A 14577-nucleotide genomic window follows, 5' to 3' on the forward strand; every position below is an offset into this window, starting at 1 on the left:
CAGCGATGCGACTGCGCCTGCGCGCGGCCGGGGGCGGGGCGGGGCGGTCGGTCCCGGCGGCTGCCGGCGCCATGCTGCCGCCGTGCCGGGCCCTGCTGGCCGCCCGGGCCTTGCCGGCTGCTGTCAGCGGCATGTTGCCGCTGTGCCGGGCCCTCCCGGCAGCTGCCGGGGCCGTGCTGGGTGGCTGGGCCCCGTGGAGGCCGGCCCTCCTCCATCTCCTCAGGCCGGTACCGGCGGGGGGCCGGCAGCCGACTTTCTCCACAAGCTGCGCGAAGTGCTCAAAGAACAGGCGGCTGAGGCAAAAAAGAGTCATTTCGGAAAGGAAACTGGTAAGTCCTGAAGTAAACGAGCTGTCGGTGGGCAGTGGGGTTACCTTGCTGGGCGGTAACCTGCCAGGCGCCTCAGAGAACAGCTTACCCGCTCCTTCCTGTGCTCTCCTGACAGCCATCGCGTATGTGCTCCTGATGTGAGGGACTGTTTTTCTAAAATGGGATTAGGTTTGTGAACAGTGAGGAAATAAGTCTGTCGTGTGTTGTTCCCGGTGTTCGGAGAGGCCGCAGGAGCCGTACGGGTGCCCTGAGCCGCGGCTGGAAGCACCCATAGGTCGGGAAAGTAGAGGGTCCTGTGTAGATTTAAAGCTAAAATACCGTTTTGTTTCTCACGGACTTTATAGTCTTACACAGTAGCCGGCTGCCAAACAGACAGTGCTTTATGTCAGAGAAACTGCAAGGTCCTAGAACTTTTTCTTCATAGTCTTTTTGCGCGTTTAGGGAAAACCTTATTTTCTAATGATCAATAAATTACTTCCCATGTAAAGCGATAGTTTCCTGTCTCGCCGTGTGGGGGTGCCAAATACTTTTCTAAAAGAGGCTTTTTAAGAAATTACTGGCCGTAGTATAACTTTAATAATCAAGAGTTAAGGTTGGTTTGGTTTTTTTTCAGTTTCTCATTTTGGTATCATAATACTAATAAGACTTTTTCTCCCTCCAATACTGTTTGGGCTATTTAATTGAAGTGACCCTTCTCATTCTCATTATGAAGTCCCCTAGTAATTGACAGAATTTGAATGTTACCACAGTCAAGGTCATGCTTTCTCTTTTCATTCTTGATACATAAACAATTTCAGCTGCCTGTATGAATGTATTTCTCTAATACCTTCCCTTGGGGATTTCCGCCCAATTCCTGGAGATAGGTAAATATCATCAAACCTTGCTGACAGAAAAGCTGAAACATAGTGCAGCATAATTAGTTGCCAGAAGTAAGGTATTTAGAAGTTAGTGTCAGAAATAGAGCTAAGATCTGGAATTCTCTTGACACTGTATTTTTTTAGCTCTTGAGCAACAGGTTGTGACATATGTTAAGAATTCCTGTGCTTACTTTGTTTGCAGATACTTTATATTCTTTGTCTTTAATACTTTTTTTGATTGTTGGAAGGTTGAAGTTTGCCTTGATTTCATCAGCTGTTATAGACAGTGTGAGTCTGTGTGAGAATATCTCTGCCATACATGTACTATGTCTTTTCTGCAAATTCCAGTTCAATTTAAAGAAGGAAAATGTTTATGTATATAATTTTTTTTAAATTTTTGTTTTCATGAGTAGGAACACAGTTACTGAGAGACTTTTGCTTATCGTGTGGTAGCCCTCTCGAGCTACCTGTCAGCATTATATAAATTTATTAAAAGGATACTTTTCCTGTTATTAGTTCCCTGAATGTGAATTTGGCACTTTAGGCATCTGACCTGCTGCATTAGGTTATATCGACATAGCCTCAGGGAGGTACCTTTAAGGGGGTTCCTAAAAATACTTGAAAAATTAAATCTGTTTTTCTTTAATATTATACTTAGTATGCTGTATTTATGTGATCTGTGAATGACAGCAGAGTTCTGATTTCTTTATTTTTTTTGCGGTTGAATGGAACTCATTGTGACATAGCAGGTCTGCATATTACTGAGTTTTGCATAACAGTCAACTTGTTGGAAGGTGACTCTTGATAAACTGTACTTAAAGGGTACAAAACCCATCCTTGTTACAGACACGCTATTTCGTGGATCACCGTAAAGTGCGTGTGGTTGGAGGACAAGGAGGAGGAGGGGGTCATTCTTTTTATAGTGAACCCAGAAAAATATTTGGAGGTCCTGATGGTGGAAATGGAGGTGATGGGGGTCATGTAATTTTGAAAGGTAAGAGTCACTAAATCTGTTTTGTTTTTTGTTGTTTTATCACTTAACACCTCACCCCCCAGCAAAAACAATCCCACAGCACACTGTATGTATGGTGGGAGCTGGTAAATGTCAAAAATGTTAAAATGGTTCTTTCTGTGTAAGATGTCTTTACTTTTTAAGCTTTGTCCTGAGCTGTGGTAACAGGGACAGAAATGACACTGACAGCCTTAGAAAGTATTTTGAAAATCAAGATATTTTGCAGACATTTTAGTGGCAGGTGCATGACTATGTTGTGATAAGGCTAGGATCTGATCAAATTTTACTCTTGAGATGGATAAAGCTGCGTCTGCCACCACCCTGCTGCAAAATCTTCTAATTTAGCAAATGAATTTTCCAGAGTATTTTGGAATGGTTGATTTTGGAATTACCACATAATGAAGCGCATGGTTAATAAACCTAAGTAAGGGCAGATAAACTTCATCACGACTTACATTAAGATTAGTTTTCCCTGATATGTTATTGTTAGACAGTAAATAGGATATGCATTCATGCAACATTCAGAAAGGGAAAGAACAGTCAAAAGGTTGTTCTTCTCTGCCTGTTGTACTAACACAATGAGTTTAAAATATACGTATTTTGCTTTACAGCTGACCGGCAAATGAAATCACTTTCTTCAGTCCTCCCCTTCTATCAGGGTTTTCATGGAGAGAAAGGAAGAAGCAAAAACTGTTACGGAGCTAATGGTGCATACATGTATGTTAAAGTAGGTAAACTTAGGTTGTGTGCTAGTGTGTTAGCTTTGTATTAACATGGCTGATTTTCAAGCTGGATGACCTTATTGTGAGAAAATCTCGTGCTTTTTTTCAGGGAGCCTTGTGTGCTGTCTCTGCTGAGACAGCGCTGGTTGGCACACAGGCAGGCCAAGCTGCTTTAAGTTGTTTGTAAAAGAAAAATTAGACTTCTTTGGAAGGTACATCTTGCCAAAACAAATACAATTCTGATTTGCTTTACTTCTAGGGTTCATATGCCTAGAGCAGTCAGAACACAGAACTTCTCAAATAGGAGCAGACTTTTTTCTTTCATGTTTTTTTTTCTTCAACATGCCTGTTTTGGTGCACACCTACAGTATTTCTTAGCTCACTACTGTGCTTAGCCTTCTTTGAATAAAAGGAGAGAGAGAGAGTTATAGCACTGTTAACATTTCAATGAAGTGTAAATGTCTGACAGTGTCATTTAGGTCCAGAAACTGAGTCTCATGAAGTCCAATTCTCTTTTGGGATTCCCCAGATTGAGAATAAAGAGTATTAAATTTCAACAAATCTGCTGGTAAAGGATCTGCTGAAGACAGCTCTGCTGCAGACTTTGGACTGCAGTGTAATGCTTCTATCTCTCGTCACTTTAAGGTGCCTGTAGGTACATTGGTTAAAGAGGATGGGAAGGTTGTGGCTGACCTCACTCAACATGGTGAAGAGTATGTTGCAGCTTATGGAGGAGCTGGAGGGAAAGGTAATCGCTTTTTTCTTTCCAATGAAAACCGAGCTCCAACATTATTTACTCCAGGAGAGCCGGGTCAGGAAAGGGTCCTCCATCTGGAACTCAAGACAACAGCTCATGCGGGATTGGTGAGTGTTGCTGTGGTTCTTCAGGTAATCATTGTAGGATGACACTTGACTGACTGAAGAAATAATGTTTGATAACATTTTTGTTAGCCTTTTGGCTTGCTTGTTTAGAGATGCAACTCAATGCTTTCTTGCTGTTACTTGGTAGAAGGGTGTCCAAAGTGATTTGCAGAGCTGTCACTCTCTTGCTACTTGACGTCATCCTACTTTCGCTAAAATCAACACTATGTATAGGAAAGCGATGTGCAAGATTCATCAGTGATTAATAGACTCACTGATGATGTACAGCAGGCTTTGTCTGCCGGTTCTGCAGATGAACAGTATGGAGAGTTCTTCTAAATTAATTCCTGTTTTCTTGTTTTTTTAAAAAAAGAAAATTGGTAAAATTCAAATTATCTTCTATTTCATCCTTACATTTCTCTTTTTACAGACACGAAACGTTTGACTTTGTTAGTTCTAGATTTAGCATCCTCTGAAATGAAAATACTATTTAGACATGAATGCTAAGTCAATTTAGGGCTTAAGCTGTTTTCATTTTTAAGTATGGAAATGTTTTAACACCAGCTGGTAAAGCAGTTAAAATTATGCTTTGCTGCAAAGAGTTCTTGCTGTAGTTCAACAACTGCAGAATAACTGTCTGGTCTAGCAGAACTTTGTGAATTTATTTAGCATCTGAGAAAAAAGTTATCATTGGTGGATCAATACACTTAATTCTCTGACCAGCTGGACACTCTGGTTTACTTCTCACATCTTTGGCACTAATTTGGAAATCTGAGATGACTTTGTTCTGTACTTCACTTCCTCAAGAATTCAGAGTGTCTGACATCAGCAAGTAGGAGAATTTAGGATTTGATCTACTTTCATCTGGGGATTATTGACCATCTATGTAGCTTTCATATATCAACTATTGGATATCCCAGAGTAATTTTATTTCTGAGATAGGTTTGTTTAAATTCTTGCCAGAAGGCCAAGTTTCAATTTAATTCTTTGATGTCAAGGCTATGAAGAGCTGTAAAATCCCAAACTTGTAGGCATTCTTTTTACTTACAGGCCAAACTATGTTACTGAATCAGGGACAAAGCCAATTCTGTATTAATTTGGAAAATAATAAATCAGAGTTAGAGAATACAGATAAAATGGAAAGTGCGGGACAAAGTGTCATAGTATTATTTCAGGGTAAAAGAGATCTTATGGTATTTACACATTTGGCTCTGAACAAAGTAAATACTTAAGATGGCACAAAAAAGTTAAGGGGACCCTTCTACATTTGATCTGTTTAACAGTTATGAGAAAATACACATATAAATAAAACAGGGTTTAGGAGAAACAAAAAAGGGAAACCAGGATGCTTTTCAGAACTAAATATGCAAAATTAATGTTCTTATATTCATGCTCGAAGAACCTTGTCACATCTGCAAAAGCTTACAGTGTTTTTTTATTGGGATTAATCTACGACTGTGGCTTTAATGAGTGTTTGTATTCCAGGTGGGCTTTCCCAATGCTGGCAAATCATCACTTTTGAGAGCAATCTCTAATGCAAAGCCAGCAGTGGCTGCGTACCCTTTCACAACCCTAAATCCCCATGTCGGCATTGTCCACTATCAAGACTATGAACAAGTAGCAGGTAAGGATTGTAGTACATTGTGTGTGCCTTGATAGCAATTTGTGTCACCTGTCTTATTCTTTGAAATGCTGCAGAAGTTTAGTAGTTCTGTAGAATTCTTGCTACTTCCAAAGAACTTCAAACAAAACAATGCCGAGAGCCCATTTCAGATTCATTTATATGTGCTCTTAGTATCAAAAGTAGCATTCTGTATTCTGTCCTCACTGGAATAATCTAAATTTAGGGATTTTAAAGGATAATAGCAGCCAAACTTAGCATGAGGTAGGCTTAAATATTGATGCATTGAGATTTAATTCTAAAAGTGTTTGCACTGGCCAGTAAAAGACTGGGGTTTTTTGTTTTGTTGAATTCACTGTGAAATTTCTCTCATTGTAGTTGCCGACATTCCTGGCTTAATCAAAGGAGCTCATCAAAACAAGGGCCTCGGGATGGCCTTCCTAAGGCATATTGAACGCTGCCGCTTTCTCTTATATGTGGTGGATCTCTCTGTGTCTCAGCCATGGATTCAGCTGCAAGACTTAAAATATGAACTGGAGCAATATAAAAAAGGATTGTCTGAGAGGCCTTGTGTTGTCATCGGGAATAAGATTGACCTTGCTCAGTCCAGGATCAATCTGCCACTCCTTAAAGAACAGACAGATGACCGGGTCATTGCACTGTCTGCATTGACAGGAGACAACCTCGAGGAACTCTTATTGCAGTTAAGAGAACTGTATGACACTTATGTGAAGACAGAACAATCGCTAGGGCAGAGCCCGGTCAAGTGGTAGGAACCAGAACTACTGTGAACTGTACTGGAAGGAGAAAAAAAAAATGTCGTAATTTGATTAGATGGCATCTGTGTGGTTTTGTTTGGTTTTGGAATTTATTTTTTTTTTTTTAATGCATGGGCCACAGAATGTGGATTTGTTCTGGACTGTTGCATTGGAAAGATTTGTTTGTTTGTTCACCTTTGAGGTGTCTCAGGTGTTCTACAACAAAAGTTGAAAATTGTAATCATGATGGGTGTTGAATTGGAAACCTGGGTCTTGTTTGGCATTAGGTAGTTAATTATGGACTGAAGAGAATGCTATCTAGTAGAAATGACTGAAATTCAGGATCTGCAGAAGATGCTGGCTTGCTTTCTGAACTGAAGTGACTTCTCAATTTTCACTAATCAAAAATTTTAAAATAAAAATAAGGTTGTGCCACGTTTATCTGTTTTTTATACCATAACCACTTTCATTTGTCTCTTAAACTTTTCTCCTGTTTTGATTGTTTTAGTTTGTTGTTTTTTTTTTTAATTCTCAGGAGGCACAGCTGCTCAGTGTTTTTAGGGAGGAGGAGTATGAAACAGCTTCAATTAATGATTGAAATTATTTCCTTGTTCGTATAAATACGTAACTATCTTTAAATGCAGGCAGCAGCTAAGAAGCTGTATAAAGTAGCCAGGGAACAGTCATTTGAGACTAACTTCTGAGTTCTTCTCTAGTTTCCTTGAGGAACCTCAAGCAATGTTCTGAGAAATCCAAGGCTTAGCTATTCCAAATAAAAGAAGAATACAGTTCTGTGCCCCCCCCCTTTTTTTTTTCCTACATCATTTTGTGGACAATGTTCTTAAATTTTGTTTTCTAGAAGTTCAGAAATCTCCATTTTGAAGAGTGGCTCTTTGCTGTCTCCTCATGCTGAAAGCAGAGCTGCTTCTGTATACTCTGGTTATTTTCTGTGTAAAAGATGGTTATCTTAATAGTGAAAAGTCAAAAGTTATCAAAACATATTATCAAGCTTTTTCATAAGAGACCCTAACAGACTTGTGGAATGCTGAGATACAAATAAATGGTCAAGAGAAACAGTTGTTTGTGAGCCTTTACTTAAGTTTCTTGATTTTTAAAGCGGATTAACTTTCCTTCCAAGACAGCAGCCTGGAATTACAGACCTTACACATACTTTGCCGTATCAATGAAGTACAAAGTAAACTCATTAGCACCATCATAAAATAGAAGATGTGATGTTTGTAAACTTGGCTTTGTTTTTTCAGGAAATACATTAGTTAAGTTTTAAGGACAGTTTGGTGCATTATAAAACATGCACCTATCTCTTGTCTTTGGTTTAGCTTTGTTAGCTTACAAATAAGGATTTCATTATGTTTAAACTAAAATTGACTATTTTCTGCTCTATCAGCAGTAGTAGGAATTACTTGGTGGGTTTAAAAAAAAAAAAAATCAGCTGTAGCCTCTAACTACTTACTTCTATACACTGCAGTGAAGGTGATGATTCTTTCTGCTTTTTCCACTGTGCACGTTTTGTTTGATTTAATCTCTAATGCTTCTGAATGGTGCATCCTTAAAAGGCTTCTGAGCAATGGACTGGCTATGGCTAGAACGGGGCAGTCTTGTTCAATTTCTAAATTAAACCTCAGTTCACACCCTCCTGTTCTATCAGTGTTGGGATCAGCTCTGTGATTATGATTATGAATTAGAACTGGCCTTGCCTATATAAGAAAGAAGGTGCATGCCCCATGTTATTCTGAAGAGCAGCAGGGTTTTATTCTGGAAAAAGTGCAAGGTCAACTCAAATGCCTGAATTATTAAATAAAAAATATGGGCAAACCAGGTAATTACCTCTCCTAAATTCATATTCTGAGAATTTCTTGCTGCGATCAGGTGTGGAAAGTAATCTATGCATTATAAGCAGTGATATTGATATAAATATTATCAGGAAAAAGTGAAAACAAATATTAAATCCCAAAGTCACTCTCATGTTTTGCTTTGTAGTTGCTTCATCCCTGGGATTTACTGAACTGAATTAGGTAGAAGTTAATATTCAGTTCTGCCCTTCTGTTTGGGTTTTGCAGGATTTCTAGGCTTCATTGTTGTTTTTCCTCAAAAAACCAGAACATTTGATACCTACAAATGTTTCTGCAAATGTTTCTGTTTCTGCAGAACATTTGATATGTACAAATACTTCATGCTCTCTCTGGCTGTATTTTAGTGTTTGGCAGTCTTCGAGAATGACAGATGCTGTTTTAAAAGCCTCTGTACTCACAGGAGCTTTCACCCTTACTTTCTAGTCCTCACGCAACCTCAGTTCTTGGAGCGGAGCGTATTTTATGTAGTGATGTGCAAAAAGCAGAGCAGGTTGCTAGATGGCTTGTTAGAGTGTCCTATTGATCATATAATTGGTTTCTTTGTTCTTAACATTTCGGCCACCTGTTCTGAGATGACAGTACCAAGTTCCTAACCACATGCTTGGAGGGTTCAAAGAGTCTTTACAGGAGCCCGTACTCCTCCATCTGTTGATGAAAATAGCCAAATAGCTCCAGCTTTAGTGTTGGAACAACTGCTTGTAGGAACTTGAACTTACTGTAGTCAATATACATCTATACCAAATGAAGTAACCTCATGCTGGAGGTCCCTGTGTTAATGCTAGAAGGAGCAGCTGTGTGCTCCCAGCGCAATCGGAGCTGATAGCCTGGGTCACGTTTCTCCAGTGTGGCAGGAATATCTCTTGCATCCCATTCTAATTATGAGGTGCAGAACTGAGGAGTAACCTCTGTTTCTGCTGAAAAGAAGGTATTTGCAAAGGAAACCTGTTTTACCTCTAGGAACAGAAAAAAAAAAAAATCACGTTGAGAGAATGATGAATTATTTCAGAGAAGAATGATACGCTATGGGATTTCTTCCCACTGTTGTTTTGTCTGGGGTTGGGGTGGGCTGGCTTGTTTTCTTTTAGGTTTTGGAGGAGTTTTGATGGCTTTCTTCTGCATGACATTCTTTAACAAGCTTTTGCTTTCCGCTGCTGAAACTTTTGATGTTCTTGATTTTCAGGTTGACAAGATGAAAGAGACGGGGGATTTTATTTCTTATTTTGACAATAAGCTTTATTTTAATGTAAATTGAAGTCCAGTCTATTTTATGTTTCCTAGAGAAGCTTCAGCCATAATTTTGTTTAGCACTTTACAGTTCTAGTACTCATCTTTTGAATACATTTTTTAGTACATGATTACAAGAATATTTTAGTGCTAATTGTGGGGGGTTTTTATATGTTTACTTGCAATTCCCTCCCCCTTTGTAAGTTCTTGGAAAGTGTAGGTGGTATCAATTGAACCAAAAAAGAAAATGAAATGATAATGCAAAAACAAGCATTAAAAAGGATCACACTTTTAAAACATGGATATTGAGGACTCATTGCGGTACATGTTTTAAATAAAACATTGGATCAGTGCATTTAAGCATGGTGTATTTTGCAAGCTGCTTTACTTATATGGTATTGTTAAGCACTTTTTTTTTTTGTATTACATAATATGTTTTAAGGTGAATCAGAACGTTTTTGCAATGAATTGACCTGATGGCAATAAAAATGAGGCCCTGGCTGAAGTTGTTCTTGGTAGTTCTGCTGGGCTGCAGGACCATGCTGGGAGGAGAGCAAGGGCTGCCACCCCTCCACCCGGTGGGTAGCACTGCTCGGGAGCTCGGCACGGGCGGGAGGTGTAGGACACCACGCCAGATGCTGTGTGATGCCTGCCTGTGTACATTCTGGTAGTACGTATGCTTAGGTGTGGGATAGTAAAGTAGTGGTATGTCACCAGTTGCTCGAACGCAATGAAAGGCATTTCATTTCCACAAGTGTCCGTTCTCACTTGGTTTCTTTTTCCATTGCAAGGGAAACTTTTTTCACTATTGTACGCGTATTTATTAAGCCTCTTCATAGTGATTTTTATTTTTGAGTAAATTTGTAGTAAGTGAATAGGTACTCTGACTTGAACATGTTTAAAATCTCGTAACCTGTTGTTTTTAAATACTGATTCAAATCACAAAATTAGAGGAATGTCTATGAACCAGAAATGTTACTGCTGGTAGAACGGGACCTTGCCATAGTTTGCACATGTTTGTACAAGCTACTGGACACAGAACACCAATCTAACTTCTTTGTTGTCTTGTCTTCCACAGGATATTGCTAACGGGGCTCATTGGCTGCCACCTGTAATGTAAGGTTAATGCTGGGAGCGGAGGTTAGGTGTGTTGCAGATGTGTAACTTAATGAGTTATTAATTGAACGGCAGGTGGAACAGACATAGGAGCAGACAGGCTGCTGGAATGCTAATGTTCGTTAACTCTGCAATGGGAATTAAAAGGCAATGAATATAAGCTTTGGCTTAATCTTTCTACAAACACCACTATTGTGTAAAAATGAATTTTTACTAGTAGCAAAATTACCTTTACTTTGGGAGCTCTTATTTTTGGGGACACTGTAACCCATAACCTGGAGTTTGTTGTCTTGCGTACAAGTTCCAAGAGATGAGGCTTCCTGGGAGAGGTAGTACCGTGTGTAGTATGTGTAGGGAGAATGGATAGGTTTGGAGCTCAGCATCTTTTCAATAGGTCTGCAGCCCTGTCGTTCTTGTGAAAGTTATATATTTGGTTTTGGACCACTTCTGTTAATAATGAAGTTCATCGCCATTGTGAAAATAGGGCTGGTATAAATTAAAACTTAATCCTGAAACCGCTAAACTGCATCCTAATATCGATGTGTGCCTGGCCTTTGAAGAACAGCTTTGTTTTCTTCCATTTGTCTTCCATACTGCAGTTTCCAGTGCTGTTCCCCGTTAACAAGTTTCCCCATCTTGTTAAATAGGGATTAATTGTGCCTGCACTACAGAGGTCTGGAAAGACTGAAGTTATTAATATTTGGAGGGGAGGTTATATATGTATGCCAATAATGATAAGGGATGATTTTGCAACTCTTGATAATAGAACAAAGCTACCTTCGGGCTGCACTCCCGAGTTTTCTCTATGCGGTTCTGAAATTTATTATGTGGTATGTGCCCGTTTTTCTGAGACATAAAACATAGCTGGTAGGACAAAGGCAGGGAGATTTTTATCAACCTTGTTTTAATATTTAGATTGTGTTTGCCCTTCATTTTCCCACTGAGAGTAATTTTTTCACCTCCTCTTTCCTGATTGAAATAGAATTGTCCAAGGAGGCCTTAACAGTGTCTGATTTCTTATACACAGGTTGGTTTTTTTGTTTTTGTTTTTATTTCTCTGCCCTTGTTTATATGAAATATGACTTTGATACCTTGAAGTGTGCGTTCCTTGCTTAAGCTCTATTTTTTGCTTATTGCTATACTGTTATGTCACCGAGGTGGAAGTATTTGTGTATTATATTTGTATTTCCTGAGCAATGAGTAAAGACAAAAGACTAGCCATACTACTAAACCGTATAATTATGGTTTAATAACTAACTCATGTCTGCATGCTCAGTTTCAGTAAGAGGTAATGGGTATGGCTGGTTACTTTGTTACAATCCATTTTATTCTGGTAACATGCCATTAATTTTAATTGGAGTCACCCTGGCATAATGCAGTGGTGACCCTGGCCCAAGTCGGGTTTTTTGTGTTGTTTTTTTTTTTTAACCTGAATGTACCATTGCAGTATAGTAAAATGCTGTTATTTTATGTCATCATTATTGGATGAAATAAGGCACAAAACATGAAGAGCCTTGTGCTTATTCACATATGCTGGAAATGTTTTATACAGACTAAATCACCTTTTAAAATACACACTTTAGAAATGCACTCACATCCAGACTTACTGGCACTGATTGAAAAGCAAGGCTAAAAACTAACTGCAGAACAAATTATGTTTTGTTTTTCAAATCCTCAGCGGGTGCCTTTTTGTCTTTGTAACTGAAGAAATCGATAGTCAATTAATGTGTAGGTAAGAGTCAATATTTTAGAAAACATCTAGGGGTTTGGATTGATTTTAGCATATGGAAAAGCTTGGTCATAGCTTTAAAGATTTTTTTCATTTGAATCTTGACATTTGGTTCCTCGTGCTTAATTATCATTGAGACTGGAACATCACTGTTTTCCAACGACATGTGAATCCCTCCCCGAACATCCTTTGTAGGTGCACTAATCAGCCATTGATAGAAGTTAGCTATTCACTGGCTAAATCGAGATAAATTAATCTTCCACTAAAATTGGAAAATGCTTATGAAGGAAAATATTTGCATGAGGCCACGTAATTGCTAAAACACTGGTTGTCAAGAAGACATCTGTGATATTACAGATGAAGTATCCATATTTTGATTATCTTATTCATGAAATCGTACTGTTTTGTGGCTATTCATTTCCTGTTGTTTTCCTCTGTTACAAATCAGGAAGATATGTTTGGGCAGCTAGTTTGCTTTGTCCAGACAGGACACACATTTATCACATTTTAAAAAAATACCCTGGTAAAAGGTCACTGTATTAAATCAACATTTTTTTACTGCATTATTTTAGAAAATGTTTATTTTCCTCATTTACCCACCCCCACACCAGACATGTAATGGAAGTTTAGGACAGTAGTTCAAATAAACAATTACTGGGACAGTGAGCTCTGTCTAGAAAAACAAAACCTGGTGACATTAATCACTTCAGTGCCAGAAGTTGTGGTTTTGAAGCTTGCCCGTCTAAGCTATGGATTAAATCCCATGCTAGCTGGGCAAGGGCCTTATGGCCCCTCTGACTATAGATGTAAAAAATGTGGTTTATTTTGGTAAGCTAACTCATCTCTGTTTCTGTACCAACCGAAATTTTCTACCTTCATTAACTAATTTATCGCCATTAGGAAAATGGCTTTGAGGGATGAAAATTTCATGTGTTTTACATCATATCTTCTTCTTTTTTTTTTTTTTTGATATGACAATACCTTATGTTTGAGAGTGATTTATTAACCTTCTCTCACTGGTAGAAACTGAATCACAGAAGGCTGACGTCCAAATCTAGCCAGGCAGGGAAAAGCCTATGTCCCACTGAATTTCAGCAATTTTGAATTTAAATCTGTCTGGATTTGGACTCCAGCATGGTCATGTAGGAGCTCTGGCAAGGTGGAAGACCTGGGATGTGGAAAAAATGGAGTGTAGTGCTAGTCCTGTAACACTACTATTTTTAATCTAGGTGTGTTGTACCAGCGTGACTTGCAGCTAACCGCGTATGTCATATTTGCATTTGTAGCTTCAAAGAACTTCACCTAAATGTGTGCAGAGCACGGGAATAGGAGACTCCCTGAAGAGATGCCTGGTTCAGGGTGCTGCTTCGTGTCCGCCCTCCACAAAATCCGCCGATGTCTGTTCTGCCTCTTCGCGGTATCGCAGTCGCCTTTAGCGCTCAGGAACTCTCTGGGAGTGGACTCAAAACAATTCCTGGGGTGGTTTTGAAGGCATTCAGGATTTTTTTTCCACGGTAAATAAAACTTGATTTGTTGGTAGATAAAAAAAATTGCCACCTGAAACGTACAGTTTATTAGCTGATGCTACTAATTCATATACATTATCACTAATTAAATGCTCTAAAGATAGTAATTTTTGTAATGCTTATTAAATGTATTGAAGTGGCTCGTGAAACTGATCAACACAGAACAGTTCTAGAATTGTATAATAAGACTAAATTAAGTTAGTGCTGGAGAAGTTAATTTCCTAATGTATTTAGTCTGGAACAAAACCAATAATACATTTAACTAACCAGGTCGCTTGATGAACAGTTGCGCAGTTGGAAATTTGCTTTTAGTGAATATTCCACCTAAAAAATAGTTCTATTCCCACTTTCGTGCTAGTAAAGCCTGAGTGCTGATATATTAATGGAGAAAATAATTGCAGCGGGTCACAAATGTAACTGAATAAAGAAGGAACTTGGTCAGATTTTCTCAAAAAATATTTTATGCTTGTTCTTGTCTTTGATAGTTAATATATCTGTTTTTCTCGGGCAGTTTGGTAGATCCTGTTGGCACACAAATACATCTTCAGAGATGTTACGTTTAGGCTCACTGAAGTTGCTGTTTTATTTGCTTTGGTGTGGAGGCGGCAATTCTGTTGTACTGCCTGCTGATTTGCTAAGTTGTCATGCCATAGTTCCGAGTGATTAATATTGATTAGAAATTTTCTCTATTTATAAGTTGTGATTGAAGGGCACTCTACTGAAAGTGATGCATAGCAAATAGTACGCCGTGAATTAATTGCTGAGGTGAAAACATGTTGATCATAATGACCTTAAATAGTTGATTTCCCTGTTACTTTTCTGTTCACTACTTTAGCTGGGGCAGGCTCTCGAGATGAATGAAGGACGGTTGTATTTCTAGTTTTCTCAAAGGAAATTGCTATAAAACCCATGTTCTTGGAAACAACTTTTGAAGTGGTTGGTTTGACGCAG

The 14577-nt window shown here is 38.8% G+C and overlaps 1 protein-coding gene across 2 annotated transcripts; it reads left to right on the forward strand.

The window, feature by feature from the left end:
* The first annotated feature begins 43 nt into the window (after positions 1-43).
* On the forward strand, positions 44-7234 carry MTG2 (mitochondrial ribosome associated GTPase 2). Of its 2 annotated transcripts, none has more exons than XM_054218675.1 (6): positions 44-329; positions 2033-2180; positions 2810-2925; positions 3566-3808; positions 5267-5405; positions 5781-7234. In XM_054218675.1, the coding sequence occupies exons 1-6, from the start codon at positions 72-74 to the stop codon at positions 6173-6175; spliced, it is 1299 nt and encodes a 432-aa protein (XP_054074650.1). In that variant the 5' UTR covers positions 44-71; the 3' UTR covers positions 6176-7234. The 2 variants fall into 2 exon arrangements, with proteins under 2 accessions (XP_054074650.1, XP_054074651.1); XM_054218676.1 differs by having other exon boundaries at positions 3566-3784.
* Positions 7235-14577: the final 7343 nt, after the last annotated feature.

This window comes from Rissa tridactyla, chromosome 12, assembly GCF_028500815.1.
Source record: "Rissa tridactyla isolate bRisTri1 chromosome 12, bRisTri1.patW.cur.20221130, whole genome shotgun sequence".
Taxonomy (NCBI): Eukaryota; Metazoa; Chordata; class Aves; order Charadriiformes; family Laridae; genus Rissa; species Rissa tridactyla.